The 16,514-nt window shown below is 48.4% G+C and overlaps 1 protein-coding gene across 2 annotated transcripts in view; it reads left to right on the top strand.

Moving 5' to 3' along the window:
• Positions 1-16,514, top strand: part of LOC119373178 (serine-rich adhesin for platelets) — a 207,557-nt gene that overhangs the window by 99,472 nt on the left and 91,571 nt on the right. For both annotated transcript variants that reach the window (XM_037643189.2, XM_049419791.1), the window contains one exon: positions 1,156-1,277. In XM_037643189.2, the coding sequence (XP_037499117.2) occupies positions 1,156-1,277 (122 nt within the window). The remainder of the gene's footprint in view (positions 1-1,155; positions 1,278-16,514) is intronic.

Raw genomic sequence — 16,514 nt, 5'->3', positions numbered from 1 at the left:
TTTCGCTGTTATGAAACAGCGTTGTGCAGTGTCCGACGTCCTGTCGATTCACAAGCCCTTTGTATGCGAGGCTCTATTGGTTTTTTTTTTCTTTCTCGCTTTTTATTTTTTTGCTGTATTCGGCAGCCGCGCTCGCTCGAGACGCCCGAAGCGCTCCGGTAGCCCTCGGGCAGGCTTTTGTACACCCTGCAGCCCCCCTTCCCCCTTTTACACACACGCACACACGCTTTCTGTCGTGTGGAGCATCGCAGAGTCGGTCGACCGGAAAATGGCTGAGTAATTCTTCGGGCTCTTGCACGAGTCGCCCGCCGCCGCTTCGATCACCGGCGTGTGTTGCGTGTTTGCCTCATTCAGGAACGGCTGCTCCTGCTCGGGCTTTGTGTGCATGTGCCCGCTGCGGCGTCGTATTGACTGAAGGCGAGCTGGTCGCACGGTCTCGAGTGTCCGCGCAAGGCTGGTCTGGACGTGACCGACACTTTAGCGTTGACCTCGCGCACGCGGCGGCACAAGTGCACTTGTCCGCGCCGCTGCAGCATCACGCTGAGGCGCGCACAACGTTAAATTCTCATTAGGAAGCGTCCGCCTGTCTTTTCATTTTCACTCGCGTTCTCGTTGAATGAGCGGAAGTAATGAGCAGAAGAATACTTGCTGCAGTACATAGAAATAAATAACGAGGCAGCATGTAGTTCCGTAAGCTTGGGGAAAAACCGAAGTTTCATGCTTCCGCAGAATATTCTGCCGCGATCTATCGTGTTATTTCATATAAAACTGCGCAAACGGGCAACAAGCAGGCGCTGGGGTCCGCAAATTTACAGGTCTGCTGCTGGCCTTATATCGACCTCCGTCTTTAAGCTTGAGATAAGGGCGTGCTTATTAAACGACAGGTTCACGAACAGCACCAAGCTACGGATTTCCAAGCTTTAAGCCTTGGTGCTGTTCGCGAACCGGTCTTTTAATCTTGTCGTTTATAAGCATGCTCTCATCTCAAGATTAAATGTCGAGGTCCATATAAGGCCAGCAGCAGACTTGTAATTTTGCGGACCCCAGCGCCTGCTTCTTGTCTGTTTTCGCACTGTCGTCGGCGTATACCTGGCGTGCCTTGGTTCGATTTTCACCCCCTCTTTCCCCCCATCTTTTGCTTCCATTTTCGCTCAGTTGGACGACTGCACGCTGCAACTGTACAAGATCAATGCGACCGACAACGACTATGGCAGCTACCTGGATCTCGAGTCGACAATCGACGAGCAGGGCGACGACTTCGAAGGATTCCAGGACAAGTAAGTCTACCTTGTTCGCGCATGCTCTTGCAGTTGCGGTGCGCCCTTATTACGTATGCCTCCATAAATGCACATCAAGGCACCAAGGTTGCGCAATGTGCGACAGGTGCCGCGGGGCCGGTTACATTCGTCCAGCTGTCCGCTGCACTGAGCGTTCTGTACACCGAGGAAAAGTGCTAAGATAATGTGTATTGAGATAAGTACTCAGATAAATGGGAGCTGCATGCAACTCGAGGCAAAGCCTGTCTTTGTCACCTGGCCCACATTTATCGCATTGTGTGCGACAAAGTATAGCCGGAACATCAGTGGCAGATATTGATACCCGTTATGTGCTCACCGCTGCACTCTAAAGAACCGAAATAGTGATATGGAAGTGCGGGGTGGCGACACATGCAGAATGCACTGTTGCCGTGAGCGGTCTGTTTTGTGTGCCTGGCGCACGGATTAAGGCGGGAGAATGATACTTTGCAGGAGATCTTAGCGAGAACAGGAGCACTTTCAGGGTGCCCTATAACAGAGCACGCGATACAAACATGTGCTGCCCAATAGACAGAGAAAAGAATTGTGTGGACGACGTTATCTGCGAGTCGGCGTTCTCAGTGGCAAGCTATGGTGTACTGTATATGAGAACGAATATTTGTCTTGTTTGATTGTTTCTTTTCAAAAAGTTCTACCTCATCAAGTGTGGCATATCAGCCATAAGAACTAGAGTTTTACAGACGCAAGCTTTAAAAGCGTTAACACGTTTCTTACAAGACAGCGGCATTGCTGACAAGTACTAAGAAATACCGAACTTTCATTTGTATAACACATGTCGTACTTATTATGCGCAGTCTCATACGACACCCATCATATGTGTGTGCTGAAGTGAATAACGTATCGACTGTTATGTACTCACGAGCGCATACATCTTCTTAAAGACCAGACGTGTGCTCTGCTGTTTTGTGCTGGTCGGACCAAATATTAACGACGGACATTATCAGAGACTTCATTCGCTGCCTTTGGAACATTTCTTTATCATTTTGTTGTGATATGTGCCTATAAGTGTGTTTTTGCATATGTGTGCCCGAGTGTTCTATTTTACATGAACTGCCTTGTATGTTTTACTTTAAGATATGTGTTCAAGTTTCACTCAAGGGCTAAGGAGTAGCCGGCGCCATAATAGTGCGCCAGCATCTCCTTATATATCATAAAAAAAAATATGCATTGCCTGGATCATTAAAAGCAGATAAATGCCAAACAAAGGACGTGATATGCTGAGCTTCGTATTCACAAAATCATCTGCAACATAGAATTTTTCGTAAGAGACAACTTCACCCAATCCTGATGCCGGGCGTATCATTAGTGAAGGGTATAGGCCAGTGCATGGTAAGAAGCACTTACGAACTGAAAGCTTCGCGAATTCGGCCTCTGCAGTTCGCCTTTTCTATTTACCGGCTGCAGCGCTTCTGCGTTGCGGGCAGGCACAAGTCATGCTTTCGCTTGAGGGCACAGGAAATGGCCATATGAGTCAAATAAGAATAAGCAGCGCTACGTGTAGATACAAAGGAGACAACGAAGTGCACAGGACGAACGCTGATGCAATGTTCCTCCTATGCATTTATTTCTCCCTTCGTCCCGTTTAGGCTTAACGTTGGTTGTTTAACTTATCCTGTACAGTTCTAATCACCAACGATAAGCCAAATTTATTGCCCGAGCAACATTTGAACTTGATTGAACCTAGCTTGTCTAGTGAAATTGACCGTTACGAGCTGACGTTTTCTTTATTATTATTTTTTGTGAGCTTTGCTTCATGATAGTTTTTTTTTTAAATACTTCGCGCCTTGCAATTCATCACATTTCACTCAGCGCATTAATGTCACGTTGGCTAAGAAATGTTGTATATCGGAGGCAAATAAAATAAATCCAATTGTTTTCGCAGTGCTCAAGATACCTTTCAGAACATAGTGCGCCACTCTGTGAGTTTTACTTTGTACTGAAGCACACAGACTTGCAGAACTTTCAGTATACATTTCAGCACTATTTGTCTCTGTATATTCGCTTTCTTTGTAGTCATGTTCTGATAATAACTTGGACAAAAATTTATCACATATTTTGATTAGCCCACTAAGCTACAAAGCTGCACAAGTGAAAATAGGGTCGTGTCCTGAGGGTTGTGACGGTGTCCAACGTAAATACTTGGGGTGGAAAACTGTGAGAAACCGTGCTGAGGTGAGACAGCATTTTCCCTCACCTTAGCTTCACTAAGAAACTATGCTTTGCCTGCTTTAATCATACTTGTAGGGCTTGCACGTGAGCCCTTCACCACTGAAGATTTTCTTGGCATTGCTCGTAAGAGTTCGGGCGCGGGATCATGCTGTACGTGTGTGTCTTCCATTGCCCTTCATTTGGTCGTGTTCCTGGAAGCTTGGGAGGTAGTAAGGGAGGTCCCTGTACGCCTCGAAAGCGCTGTGTCGCAACGCACCCATCTGGTGGCCACCGATGTGGCACGTTGTAAGCCGTCACGTCTCCGGAGCGGTTTCGCAGGTCACTGGGTAGCGAGGAGGATCACCTTGACTGGCGCATAGCCTGTAGAGGTTACGCGTCATTAAGCGCGTGCACAGTGGACGCCGCATCTGACGACGCGCCTTTGGTCTTGACGACAACGACAAACGACCAGGGGCGCGCGGTGGCGCTCCCGTGCGCGACCATTACGGGACGCGTGTCGCCGACAGCAGCGCGTGTCCAACACGAGGGAGGCGAGTGCGTACAACGGTTCATTAAGGAGTAGCCGGTGGGCCTAATGGTCGCGCGTGCTATGTCGCCACGACGCCACCACAAGGCCTGAACCAGTCCTGGCATTGAATAGACCGTCGTCTCGGCTTTATTCCTTTAGAAAAGCGAAATCTACTTCGCCATTTCTGTCTTTTTTTTCTTAATCTGGCAACTGTACGTACAAAATACCTGGTGAAGGGGTGCTGGCAAGCGACAGCGCAAACCCAGGACCTCGATTGCGCGATGAGGATCCTTAAGAATGGGCGCAGACGATCGCAATATTATAGAGGCGCCGTGTGCCGATTGTGAGAATAGTCATGAGTGATTCCGTCGTCTTGGTATAATTGTCGCATATTCGGTGTTTAAATTTTGTTGTATTTCATTTAACAATATTAATTAATGACAACGAATTCGTGTATACGAAGAGTTGCTTATGGAACCGCGGCAATTTCCGCAAGAAATTCTGGTCGCACCTTTCGCACCCGTTTGCACGATCAGCCAGTGTGAAAAGAAACACCAGCTTTTTGTTTAAAACCGATGCCTCTGCTTGTGTGCTCGCTTAAAAAGGAAAAAAGAAAAAAAAAATCACGAGCATGAGTTGTCAACTCGAGAACTGTTCCAGTAGGAAGTAACAGTGAGTGGAGTTTCGGGCACACACAATTCATTCGGATGAAGTGGTCCTTTTCAGGATGGCCAGCTGTATAGTTGCTATGGCGTTGCGCTGCTGAGGCTGCACGTAGCAATCTCGGGCTGAAGGAATCCTTTGGGCAGGCTACTGCGCTATGATGCCTTACTTATCACTTTTGTGTGTATGTATAGCTTGCAAACCTTTATTCCGGCTTCCAATTCTGAAGGACGTAGGAGGGCATTATCCGAGTAGTACGATTCTCTTTCAGTTATATTTTCGCGCTTCGTCAATCCACCGAGCGGTGCCCCACTTCGACAAGTTCGGCCGATTGTGAGCCATGGGAGATAGGTACTAATAGAATCAAAAGGATCATTGCATTACAATATATAGCTCAGGAAGTGTGCTCTGCAGTCGTTCTACTGTTATCTGTACTTTTTTTTATCATTTTCTTCTCGCTGATTGCCTCATCCCGGGGAAACAGCGGCGTACGAGCCAGTGACAAAGGTTCAAAAGTAAGATAACCGTTAGAACGTCTAGGCTCAGTGTTACTGGCTGCAGGCGCGACGGTGATCCAGGCTTTCGAGCTGCGCCTGCTTTGTTGGTGCCACAGAAATAGCAGCGTCGAGTGGCGCGCGCGTGTCACTGCGCGGCCGCTAAGCGCCGGTAGCGCGCTGTTCTCCGCCGCCGGTGCACGCTGCTAGGAGGCACAAGCCGCGGAGTTGTGAAACTGCGGGTACTGCGGGTAAGAGCCCCGGCTCAGCGGGTGACCGCGATTGGTGGCCCCGGCAGACACGTGGCTCGCACGGATCCGGTGACGTCCCCTTCCCTGCCACCCTTGCCCGCGTCGTTTCCTCTCGTGGAAACGCAAAAAGAAGTTACCGGGGGCGACGCTTTTTGGCAGGTGGCGGCCGCATTCCTGAGCCGCTCCGCTGGAACGCCGTCCGGCGGCGCCACGCGGCGGAGCGCCAGCTCGCAGGAGCAGGGCTCGGGCTCCAAGTTGCGATGAGTATTAGCCAATTGGTTCCCTTTCAGTCTGAATAGAATCACTCATTGCAGGTCGGGAGTACATTAGCGCAGATAACGCTGCCAAGGACAAATCTGCCGTTGTGCGGGTTAACTGTTGGGTGAAATCGACCACGTACCACTTTCCTGCTGCCGTCATTAGAAACAGTGGAAGTGTAGAAGAAAGGAGGGGAGGTCGTGTAGTCACATGACCTTGCTACTCGCGAACGGTTCGCAGGTTACGGGGGTGCGCCAATTCTTCGTCGCTTGTTTGGGCTACGCAAACATTCAGAATAAATCATTGATAAATTAAGGAAATTAGTAACCCTGGAAGTTAACGCAGAAAGCCGCCCGGCCTGGTGCGCTCATGCACCGCACACACATCGGGAAGGATACCTTCTGGAAAGAAAAACAAATTATAATAACTATAGTTGTGGTGATAACATTGTAAATCGGTAATTTGGGGCATTGCTGTGACTTCATTGAGCTTCATTTTCGCCTGCCATTTCTTTCATCATCCTGCTGCTCTCGCCGTACGTCTGTTGCTGAATTTCGTCATCAGTGCGCTATGATGGGACGGACGTCAGCCATGCATGGTAAATGAGCTACGGCACTGTCGTGACGTCATCGGCGGCGCCTTCACGTGTCTCGCGTCTCCACGTCGCGAGTGCTTACTGTTCCGTCTATGAACACTGTCGTAGTCGCCGTGAAGGATTCACTCTTGTCATCCACTCTCCATTCACTCTCGGGAAGGAGATCGTGGCATCCACAGGCTGATCGGTCGCTTTCATACGTGGCGTTCCTGAACACATCGTCTAGCCTTGTGTGTCGTAACCGCGGAGCATTCTTTGGGGTGCCCTGTTCTCGTGGTTTGATTCTCGCACCCTCTCCTCTTGTTCGTTCTCTTCAAGCGGCTTCTTCACACTTCTCGTCAATTGGCACTCGCATATACCAGCTTTTTCGGTTATGGCGCTGGGCCGAGCTGTTAATCGTAAACGCAGATTGGAAATACACACAAACAGAAGAAAACAAACACAAATGAGAACCGACGCGTGGAAGTGACAAAAGCCTTTAGCTTACCGCCTCGAAACGAGTAATAAACATATACGATGGAAAATTGCAGTGTTATAATACATGTGATGAACACCCCCCCCCCCTTTTTTTTTTCTTTTTTTCTAACTCTCTTCTGTTCACGAGGGACATTTCCGCTTCGGCATGCGGATCGGCCGTGCCTGCCTTGGCGGTATGTAATATCTTATTACAACAGCCTCATAATCGTTCTTTTTATTCGACGTTATTTCGGACGACTGACATATAGGGGTGCCACATTATTCAAAGGCGTGAACGCCATTGATGTAATGATGCATCGATCTTATTCGCGCTCAATGAGCGCATTGACCGTGCTACCTGCATAGCGCGGAGGGTCAGGGCCGTCACACATGAGCAGGCATTTGGGACCGCCAACCACTGGTTGTCGACGTGGCCTGGACCTCCCGCATCGTCACCGTTTTTCACCCTCGAGTCGATGGTCGTGGGGCTTCTTTTTCGATTAGTAATGCGCTATGTCAGGAGTGGGAGCTGCACGCGAGATTCGTGGTATAGTGGGACATGGAGGGCTGGGTGGAGGGCGAAGTGGGGCGAGCGACGTGTCGCTCCATACAGCGGCATTTCCGTCGTACGGCCACGGTGGTTGCGCAGTCATGCACATGAGATTGCGATCAATAAAAGTGGTAGGATTGGCTTCTCCAGGAAGCGGCGAGCAATGCTTCAGATCTTAGTGAAGTAAATGAAGTAGATCTATATATACATAATGAACAAACAAATATGACGGATGGACTGTAGCTGCTTCTGCATGACGGCTCTACCAACCGTCACACTGCCACTGTACGGTGACTAGGCAATGGAAGAATAATATACAGTGACATAAATGAACAAAATATAACCAAAAAAACAAATAACGACAGAAATAACTCACTATACGTGTACAAGACCGCGAGCATTGCATGCTCACAGTCAGTATGAGCGAATTAGCATTTCGAACACGACGTCACGTTTTAGTGACTCTCAAGGCACCGTGGCAAATAATACGTGCCGATGCAGCTGCTCGATCTGTACACGAAGAGGGCGTGCATGAATTCATCCCACTTTCAAGAACAGATGCAGCAGCGAAAATTTGTGCTCTTGCAAATGAAGTCATAAAATCATCATGAAACAAGCCCACGTTTTCAGCGCACACGACTGGAGCCGTCCCTTAGATTTCGCCCTGTGTGTGGACTCTGTCGACCCGCAGACAGGCAGGCAGGCAAAGAACTTTATTTTGATCCGGAGACGACGGTCACTCCCCCTTTCCGTGACAACAGTGCTTTGTCGGCTGTCGCACGGCGTCGCTGTTACAAAATTTTTCGCTTTTCGAATCGGGATGGAAGATAGCGCCTCTTCCGATTACTGCGGCAGCGAGGAAAATATCATTCATTCTTTGCCGTTGTTTTCGCTACAGCGCGCACAGGCTGCCGCTATAGCGACTGTGTTGGCCCGTCTTGACCAGTGGCCGCTTTCGGAGCCGACAGTCCTGAAATGCCCACCTAAACAATAAACAGTCTTCGCAACGGAAGTCGGTCAAGACATTATTGAAGTTTTTACGTGGCAGCGGCCTATTAGAAAGGCTGCGACTTTCCCGTTCTTCACCTCGATATTTTTTTCCTCGCAAGCCTGCCTTTTGTATCCGCTCTTGCTTGCGTCTGTCTTTACCCATTTCCCTGCCCTCTAGTGTAGGGTAGCAAGCCAGAAGTTTTGCTTCCTGTTAAGCTCCCCGCCTTTGCCTCATTTCTCTCTCTCTCTCTCTCTCTCTCAGAAATGTGATGTGATACGATAACAGCTGTTGCCTTCTAGTTGACTGTTTGTGTTGAGCTGTATTTTTAGTCTAATTCGCCCACGCACACTCTGCTACCCAAACCCTAAGATGTCGATTTTTCTCTATGAAGAAAAAAAAACAGTAAAGAAAATACCTCATACCCGACTGATAAAAGTGAGAACGCGCTCTCTCCTAGCCGACAATGAAAATTGCAATTTTACGCATGTAAAATACGCCTATACTTGCAATCACACCTTGGTACAGTCGAAATCGGGCGGGTTCGGATTTTGAAGGGTATATGAAGGCAATGGCGGAAGGCTGTGTTTGTAGGTGTATACCTTCAGGAGCGTTTCGCGCGCCCCATTAAATAATGTCCTCTTATCATGTTGGTCATTTATCATGCTCTGTTGAATTAATCAATGTCACAAAAAGCTAGGTTTAAGTGCACGTGGAAGAACTCATATCGTGGTTTTGACGCGTAAGACTTCAGAATATTTGTCAGTGAAGGAAGCTCCACAGCAGCCGTAAGTCTTCCCTCCTAGAAATGCTCAGAACTTTGATTCGTAGGATGGCTACGTTAAATATTCGCGCATCTGCCTCTGCGCAGGCACCGAGCTCCAGCGCGGACATGCCAACCAAACTTGCTTTTTTTTTCTCGTTTCTTCTGCGAGATGGTGAAATCGTGGGAGAATGTGGGGATTGACTATCCAGACGACGTGGGCGATCAAAAACCGCCTACTGTGTTATTGAGTGTTGGTAATTGAACGCTTAGACTTAATGGTCAGCAGTGCATTTGCAAACTTCGACCCAAGCACATTTCACCACTGATGTGCGACTATAAGGTATACGCACGCAAAGGGTTGTTGAGCGCCTTCTGAAGAACTATACGCCGTTGCGCGCAGTATGGACAATATGTAAAACGTTGAAAAAGTATGCGGTATTTGACCAAATATGAGTGGCCGCCGACTTACACACTTGCTGCCATTCATAATAAATACGACTACAACGACTTAGTTGTTCTATTATGAACAGTAATGTCAACATCTAGTGTATAAGCTTTGTATGTTTGTATGTTGCACAGCGACTCACTGAGGATTTTTTTGTTTTTAATGAAGTTGCATCAGTTTCAGTCTAGCGCAATTTGGGACGAAACTAACGGGCTTGTGTACGAGTGGCCTTCTTTCTTTTGTCCCTCTCAAAATGAGCCCACTTGTGGAGGGACACGGCTCACGACATGAGTAAGGGGCCTCGTCCCGCTGGCCTCCTGCGGCTGGCGCGTGGAAAATCTCTGACGTACGCGCGGTCCTCTGTAGGGCGCGCGGTGTAGTGACCGGCCGTGTGGCCGTCGTCTTCTTCCATCTGGCGCGCGAGCAACGTCACGGGCATGAGTCACGCGCCTGTTCTCCTTTGGTTTAGTCGCGCAGGTGACGAGCCGTCCTCACGTTTCCCGGCGGCGTCACAACACGACGGCTTCTTTTCAAGCGAGAGATACAAGCGCGCGTTAACTGTTGAGTCAAACCGAGCGTGCACCGTGCCAACGTGTCGCAACTTTGCTGGCGGTTTTCCCCGCGGAGCTCGCCAAAAGTGCGCGCTTTGTAGCGCGTGACTCCGTTTATTCCTGGCTCGGTAACGCGGCAATCGGTCTTTCTCTTAAAACGGTGGCAGTGCCATTGCTCCCGATGCGCTCTGTCGTCTGAGCCTTTTGTAAGCGAGGCGCCCCTCTCGTGCTAAAACTACGGGTTAGTCACACACGCGCGCGACACTACGGTCGCCGCCTTGTATTAAGGAGATCGCTAGAAATTAAACACAAATTTAAACAAGATGCCTAAAACATAGCTCTTACGATGTGGTGCCGTATCAGACATCTATAGGTCTGTACTTCACAGGCATGCACCGGCGTTGTCTCGCCGAGCTTTCACGCTCCCACCAGTTTGGCGTCTGAAGAGAAAGCGATGCTGTGCGAATCCTTGCAGTACGCCCGCCAGGCTTCGCTTGCTCTCCTTTGTCACGCTTCGCCCAGGCGGCCTTGTTGGAGCGACCTAGGTGCTATTCGCGCTGTACCCTCCTCGGCGGCTGTATGCACGCATACACGGTGCCAATCAGTGGGAGTAGGGATGCTGTCGTCTCTGCGACGTCCCTGTCGCAAACCTGTTGCTTCTATCGGGCAGAGAAGTAACGAAGGGCACGGATGTTAAACGACACGCTTTATGTCTGGATAGTTACAACCATGAAGGTAGGAGGAACAAAGCACACAAAAGCGAAGGTTACAGTACATTCCGATCTGGCCACTCGAGTTCAGTAATGTCAAAACTCTTAGTAGTGGTCACGTAGCCCTTTGCGCCGATTAAGGTCTATGTCTCGCTCCCGGGAAATTCGCCTCCAGAATAGGTTTTATGCGTACTAGCGGGTCAACGCGTGCTGACGTTGTGGCTCAAAGTGGGGACAAACAAATGACATTAGAATGGTTATTCTGAAGTGGTAGCACGTGGTGAAGTCAGCTATTTCTACGCGAAATGAGTGTGAGTTAAATCGTTTACCCTATAAGTCCGCTGCCATCTATCTGCAGTGTTTCTTCGTATGGTAACAAGACCGTGTTGTAGTGGCCGTAACTGTTGACTGAAAATGGAATGTGTTTGTCATGTGACGATTGCGTCTCGTGCGAAAAAAGGATCAAAGATGCCCCCTTCCAAGCTTCACTTTTGACAGAGCGGTGAGCAGAAACTGCGATCTCACAGGCGGATAAATGCAGCTGTGCAGAGGATCAAAAGCAGTGATTGGGCGTAACTGTTGTCCTCTGCGGTCTTACCAACTCAAAGGTTATTGCGCAGTCGTGGCGGCATGTATTAGCTAAATATGAGGCACCAGTATGCATCATTATACACGATTCATTTTACGCAATCGACTGTACTCCTGTTCTGTGACGAGCAAAGCACTCAACATGGCCACGATAGACAAAGTGATTTGTAACAGTGCAGGCAGCACTGAGCGACATTGTGCGACATTCTCACTTTTCCTGCGCCGGGTGCATCTGGTGTTGACGTGAGGCTGCACAGATACTGTGAAATTGGCAAAACAGGATAGTAACATCTCCATGTAAACTGGTCATTCATTATTTGTTGCGCCATTTATTCGGAGAATGTCTGTTGGGTTTGGGGGCGCTGGCAGCTATGCTGGGCTGTGCGAAGCGTGTTGGTGACTGGCATCGAATAGCACGGCACGCGCTACATAGGGCCATCCAGTGGCTCGGAAGCCGCGTCCCTTTTTATAGGGCTGCCCTGGATTCCCCGTCTCGTCCGCATTTAGAGCGGCCACCGGGATCCCGTTTTGTGAATCAACGCCGCCTTCCGGCTCTGCGTCTGAGCCCATGGCGCATCATTTTAGTCTTGGCGGACTGGTATATCTCGCGCTATGCTCGCGCCTTAACGGTGTGTTATCCTGTCGCCATCGTATTTTATTCAGGTGTGTGAACGTAGGTTTCCGATGCGCCATAAGCCTTTGTGGCGCTGCACGTCACAATAAGTTCAGCAGTAAGTTAGAATGGTTGCATTATCCAAGCACACGGCTTTTCATATAGAAGGACATAACGCACCTTGAGTGCATGAAGTGAATGAAAGACGTCGTCTAAGTTGTGCGTCGCGTGGTTCTTTGCAGTGTTTTTTTTTTTTTGTTCTTGTTGTTAATTTAATTGTACGAAAAGTTCTGCGAGTGATGTTCTGAAACGTATGACATAATGCCAGTAAGTGAGAGATATCATTTTGCCCTATAGCCGATTACACACGCGATCGATAAGCCTGAGTGCATGTATTTGAATTAAATGTATTTGAACTAAAGGGAGAAGTGGTGGCAGCCTGCATACTTATTGAGGAGTGAGGTGGCTTCGGGGGCCCGCTGACGTTGCTGATGTGTACGGCTGCCTTGCGGCTGATCACAACCTCGTCGGCTATGTCTCCTGACTGCCGCGTCGGAAACGGACCGTCCATTTTTGTTTTCTTTCCTTGTCCCGTGGCCTTACGAGAAGGGCTCGTCTAACGTTCAGCCCTCAAGGGCGACGCCAGCCGTCTTCTCTTTACCGGCAGCGAGACTGCGTGTGCCGCTATCGGTCGCCGACCTTCGATCGTCGCATCAGCATGATTGTCCACTTTCCCCGCCCGGGCTTCTCTTGTGCGAGTCCGCAGCAACCGGCGGATATCGTTTTCTCCCAACTGCCGCTCGCCTCTCACAAACGCAAACGTATGCATTCGCTGCGGTGTCCGATGGCGGCGAGTGTTGCGCGTGACTAACAACGAGAAGGGCGCGCGGCTATATTTTTTTTCCTTATTCAAAAAAAGAAATTACGTCAATGCGTGCGCGAATGTGTGCTACAGCTGGTCGTTTCTTCGTTGTCGCTCCCTGATGGTCAGAAATTAAGAAAAGGAGGAAATAAAGACTTTCGTGAGCGAGCAAGCGCTTTATCTGCCATTCCCCGCCCGATGCAACGCGTCGCCTTGCGCTAATAGCAGTTGTTGCAGGGTATTGGCGTAATAAGCGTGTAGTAACCTTTTTTTGCCGCGATACGGTGCGCAGAAAAGCATGTTATCAGTGGATCAGCCGGAATGGATCATAAGAGGAGCCTATAGAATAAAGCTGAAAGAAACGTTGCAAAATTTCCGGCCTTGGCTATATCGGCGCCCCCTTTCGTACCAAAATCTATAGGTGACGCGTTCTTTCGGGCGGCACGTGTAAAGCAAAGCGGTCGCTCCCAGTGAAAGATCGAGTGCTGCTTTCTTTGGGGCGTGGGAGCGTAGTCGCGTGGTTCCTTTACTCTTCCGGCCTATATTTTTAGTCGAAAAAAAAAATTGCACGTAATTGCATATGCTGCGGAGCACACCTTATGTAGAAGTTCCTTATAATTGCATACAATTGCTTAATTGGCAAGTTGACAATTAGGATATTGATTCTCGAGTCTGTCATGATTAAATAACTCAATGTCATTAAAAAAAAGCACTACTCCACTCTACTGGGAACAACATCTACTTGGCTTTTTTCTCGTGAAATGATCCTTTAAAAAAAAGTTATGGCAGATTCGCATTAGTGGTGCCAAGCCTGAAGGAAGTGCGGAGCTGGGTGGCCTTCTTTGTTTCTCTTTATTTTTCTCTTTCTATATATATATATATATATATATATATATATATATATATATATATATATATATATATATATATATATATATATATATATATATATATATGTTTTTTTCGCTTTCTTTCTTTGTTTCTCTATTTTTCTCTTCCTCTTTCCGTCCATCGCATTCCTTACCTCTCTCTCTTTCGTTCTCTCTATTTTCTATCTCTTTCTCTCTCTCTCTTTCACGTGTTCGTTTTCGTTTGACACTCGAACCTGCTGTACACGGTAGCGGGGCTTGCCCAATTCCTGTGGCGCGCAATACCCACCTGAGGAGTTTTGCACGACGGAGCACAAGTTACCGATAGCTTAAACGGCTTCACTGTAAAGAGAATGAAGAGAGCGAGTGCCGGGTCATGATGATGATAGTTTTTTACGACGGAGCACCAGTTACGGACAGCTTAAACATATCTTTCCTGTTAAAATGATTTTGTGACTTATAGTTAGGTCACACGGCATGTGTATCTATTAGAGCGCGAAAAGCGGACAGATGTTATGTGTGCGCCATATATTAGTGAATTATTTACGTGAGATCGGTAACACTGCTGTCAGAATTTTTGCAAAAGAAACAAACAATCCTTTACATATTTTCTACAGGCTGCTGTCTATACTCGTCTACTGTGTTTTCATAGAAACTGGAAGTGCATTAATATCCGCTAAGTAGGCACTACACAATCTTCTGAAGTGGGAACGAAGGCCGTCTCGTAACTGAAACGGTATAGAAGAATAAAAAGAAAAGGGGGAGGGGGGCAGAAATGCTGTTTCCATTGGAATGAACCTACATACCCGTCTCACTGCCTCGTATTTTCGTGCTTCATGCTATTTAAAGACTATGACGAAGACGGGAATACGCTTAAAAAATGTGGACGGAAGGTGAGGACAAAACGCGCTTCCCATTTTCGCCACGTTAAACCAACTCGCCCAACTACAGACTTATGTTGAGTACTTTTCGCGCAATACTACAATGCACTTAATGCTCTCTCATGCACTGACATACTGGTCGACAGAAATGTGCGGTGTAAAACCAAAGCACTTAGTCAGAACACTTAAGAACAATAAGAAGAAAAAGTACACATCTTGGGCGCATCCACCTGTAATCTGGCATCGCTGTGTATAACGGGTTCCTAAACGTCCCCTTGGCATCAAAACTTCACAGCTCCGCGTCCAAGGAGCTGCATTTTCGTGCATCGACAGTCGAACCCGGTGACAAAAGAATACTCATTCTAGTTCAGTTCGACTAGTAAGTGTCGAACTTATTTACCACTTATAGTGTACATACGTCGTCGCGCAACTCTCTCTGGTGCATGCCAATAAAAAAATGGACGAAGTGGTGAGCTGTGCGCACGCATCATTCCACTTTTTAGCCATGACGATAGTTCGAAGCAGAGCTTCAGCGTGGTTCGATGTCAAGTTCCCTGAAGACATCCGTGCTTTTATATACGGAATGTGGAACCCTGCTGGTATAAAGTACTTACCGAGAACAGGGGATACTTTGTTTCAACGTTTTTTTCTTGCTTGCACAAACCATTTTTTATTTAAAAATGCCACCGTGCGATGTCTCCATCTTGCGTGGTTGGCAAGGAAGGTGAGAACGCTATGTGTGATTTTATGCGTAATCATCAGCAAAGGATGAGTGCATACACGTTACATATTGTGAGCACTGGGCGAGCGCCGTTTATCAATTGACCCTATAGCTGAACCGTAACCTGCTCCATGGTTGTGAAAAAAAAAAAGTTTATTGCGGTGAAAAACGTCTTGGTACTTAGATTTAGGTGCACGTTAAAGAACCCCAGGTGCACATGATAAAAATGTGCGGAGCCCTCCACTACGGCGTCTCTCATAATCATAACGTGGTTTTGGGACGTTAAACTCCAGATATTATTATGAAAAACGTCTTGATTCACTCGGACGCGTGTTCAAATAACTGTAACAGATACTCCGCGTTTATGGTGCTTGTATCTACTTATTTTTTAGTCTTTTGCAGTCCTTTCTTATAATTGGGCAAGTGCTCGTTTGTGATTTTTTGTTATTTTCTTTCTGAAATCTGAAGTGGCGTGTAGCCGAAAGCGTCCATGCCGTTTCCGGCCACTTCAGTATAGCACCTGCATGAGAGTTATACCTCTCAAGCTGTCAATCAGGATTCATAGCCGGGTGCTGTCATGCGTTGGAACCTCGAGGCAGCGCGCGAGGTAAGGTCCATTGTTGTCGCCGCAAGTGCAGGAGACAGATCTCGGCCACGTCGGACGCGGCGCCGCTCGTGTAGCCAGCACGCGCGCGCTTGCTGCTGGCGGAGGCGGAGCGGCCGTCCCAGAGTTCTCGCCGGGCCTGGCGCAAGAGCCGTCACGTCATCGCCGCCTCTTAATTCGACGCCCCGCATTTGCTGCGCTTACCCCCCACCCTTTGTTTTTTTTTTTTTTTCTGCCGTTTGGCCCTCGGCACTCGTGAGGGCGGATTAACGGCGCGTCGGATCCGCGCGCTCTGTTCGGCACGCACCCCTCGCGGTGAGAACGCCGCCGTGAATGATTATGCGCTGGCCCTCACGCATACATATACATATATATATATATATATATATATATATATATATTATTGCCCTCGCTTTCTTCGCCTCGTACCCCTTTTCTTTTTCGCTTCCTGACCCGCACTGTTTTGTGCCCGTCGTCGTCGGCGAAGCGTTGCTCGTGCGCGGCTTTTTGCGTCCCGCGGCTTGCCTGCTCGTATAACCTCCATGCTCGATTGTCTCCTGCGCGCATTATTGTCTCGGCCTACCGGTGTAAAGTGGAGTGGATAATATGGCGGTTTGTGGCAAGTTTCCGCGTTCGCCTTCCGCTGTCGCGAAACC

The sequence above is a fragment of the Rhipicephalus sanguineus genome, chromosome 1 (genome assembly GCF_013339695.2).
Source record: "Rhipicephalus sanguineus isolate Rsan-2018 chromosome 1, BIME_Rsan_1.4, whole genome shotgun sequence".
NCBI classification, from domain to species: Eukaryota; Metazoa; Arthropoda; class Arachnida; order Ixodida; family Ixodidae; genus Rhipicephalus; species Rhipicephalus sanguineus.
The sequence above is the reverse complement of the archived record's forward strand: the minus strand, read 5'-3'. Positions and strand labels throughout refer to the sequence as shown.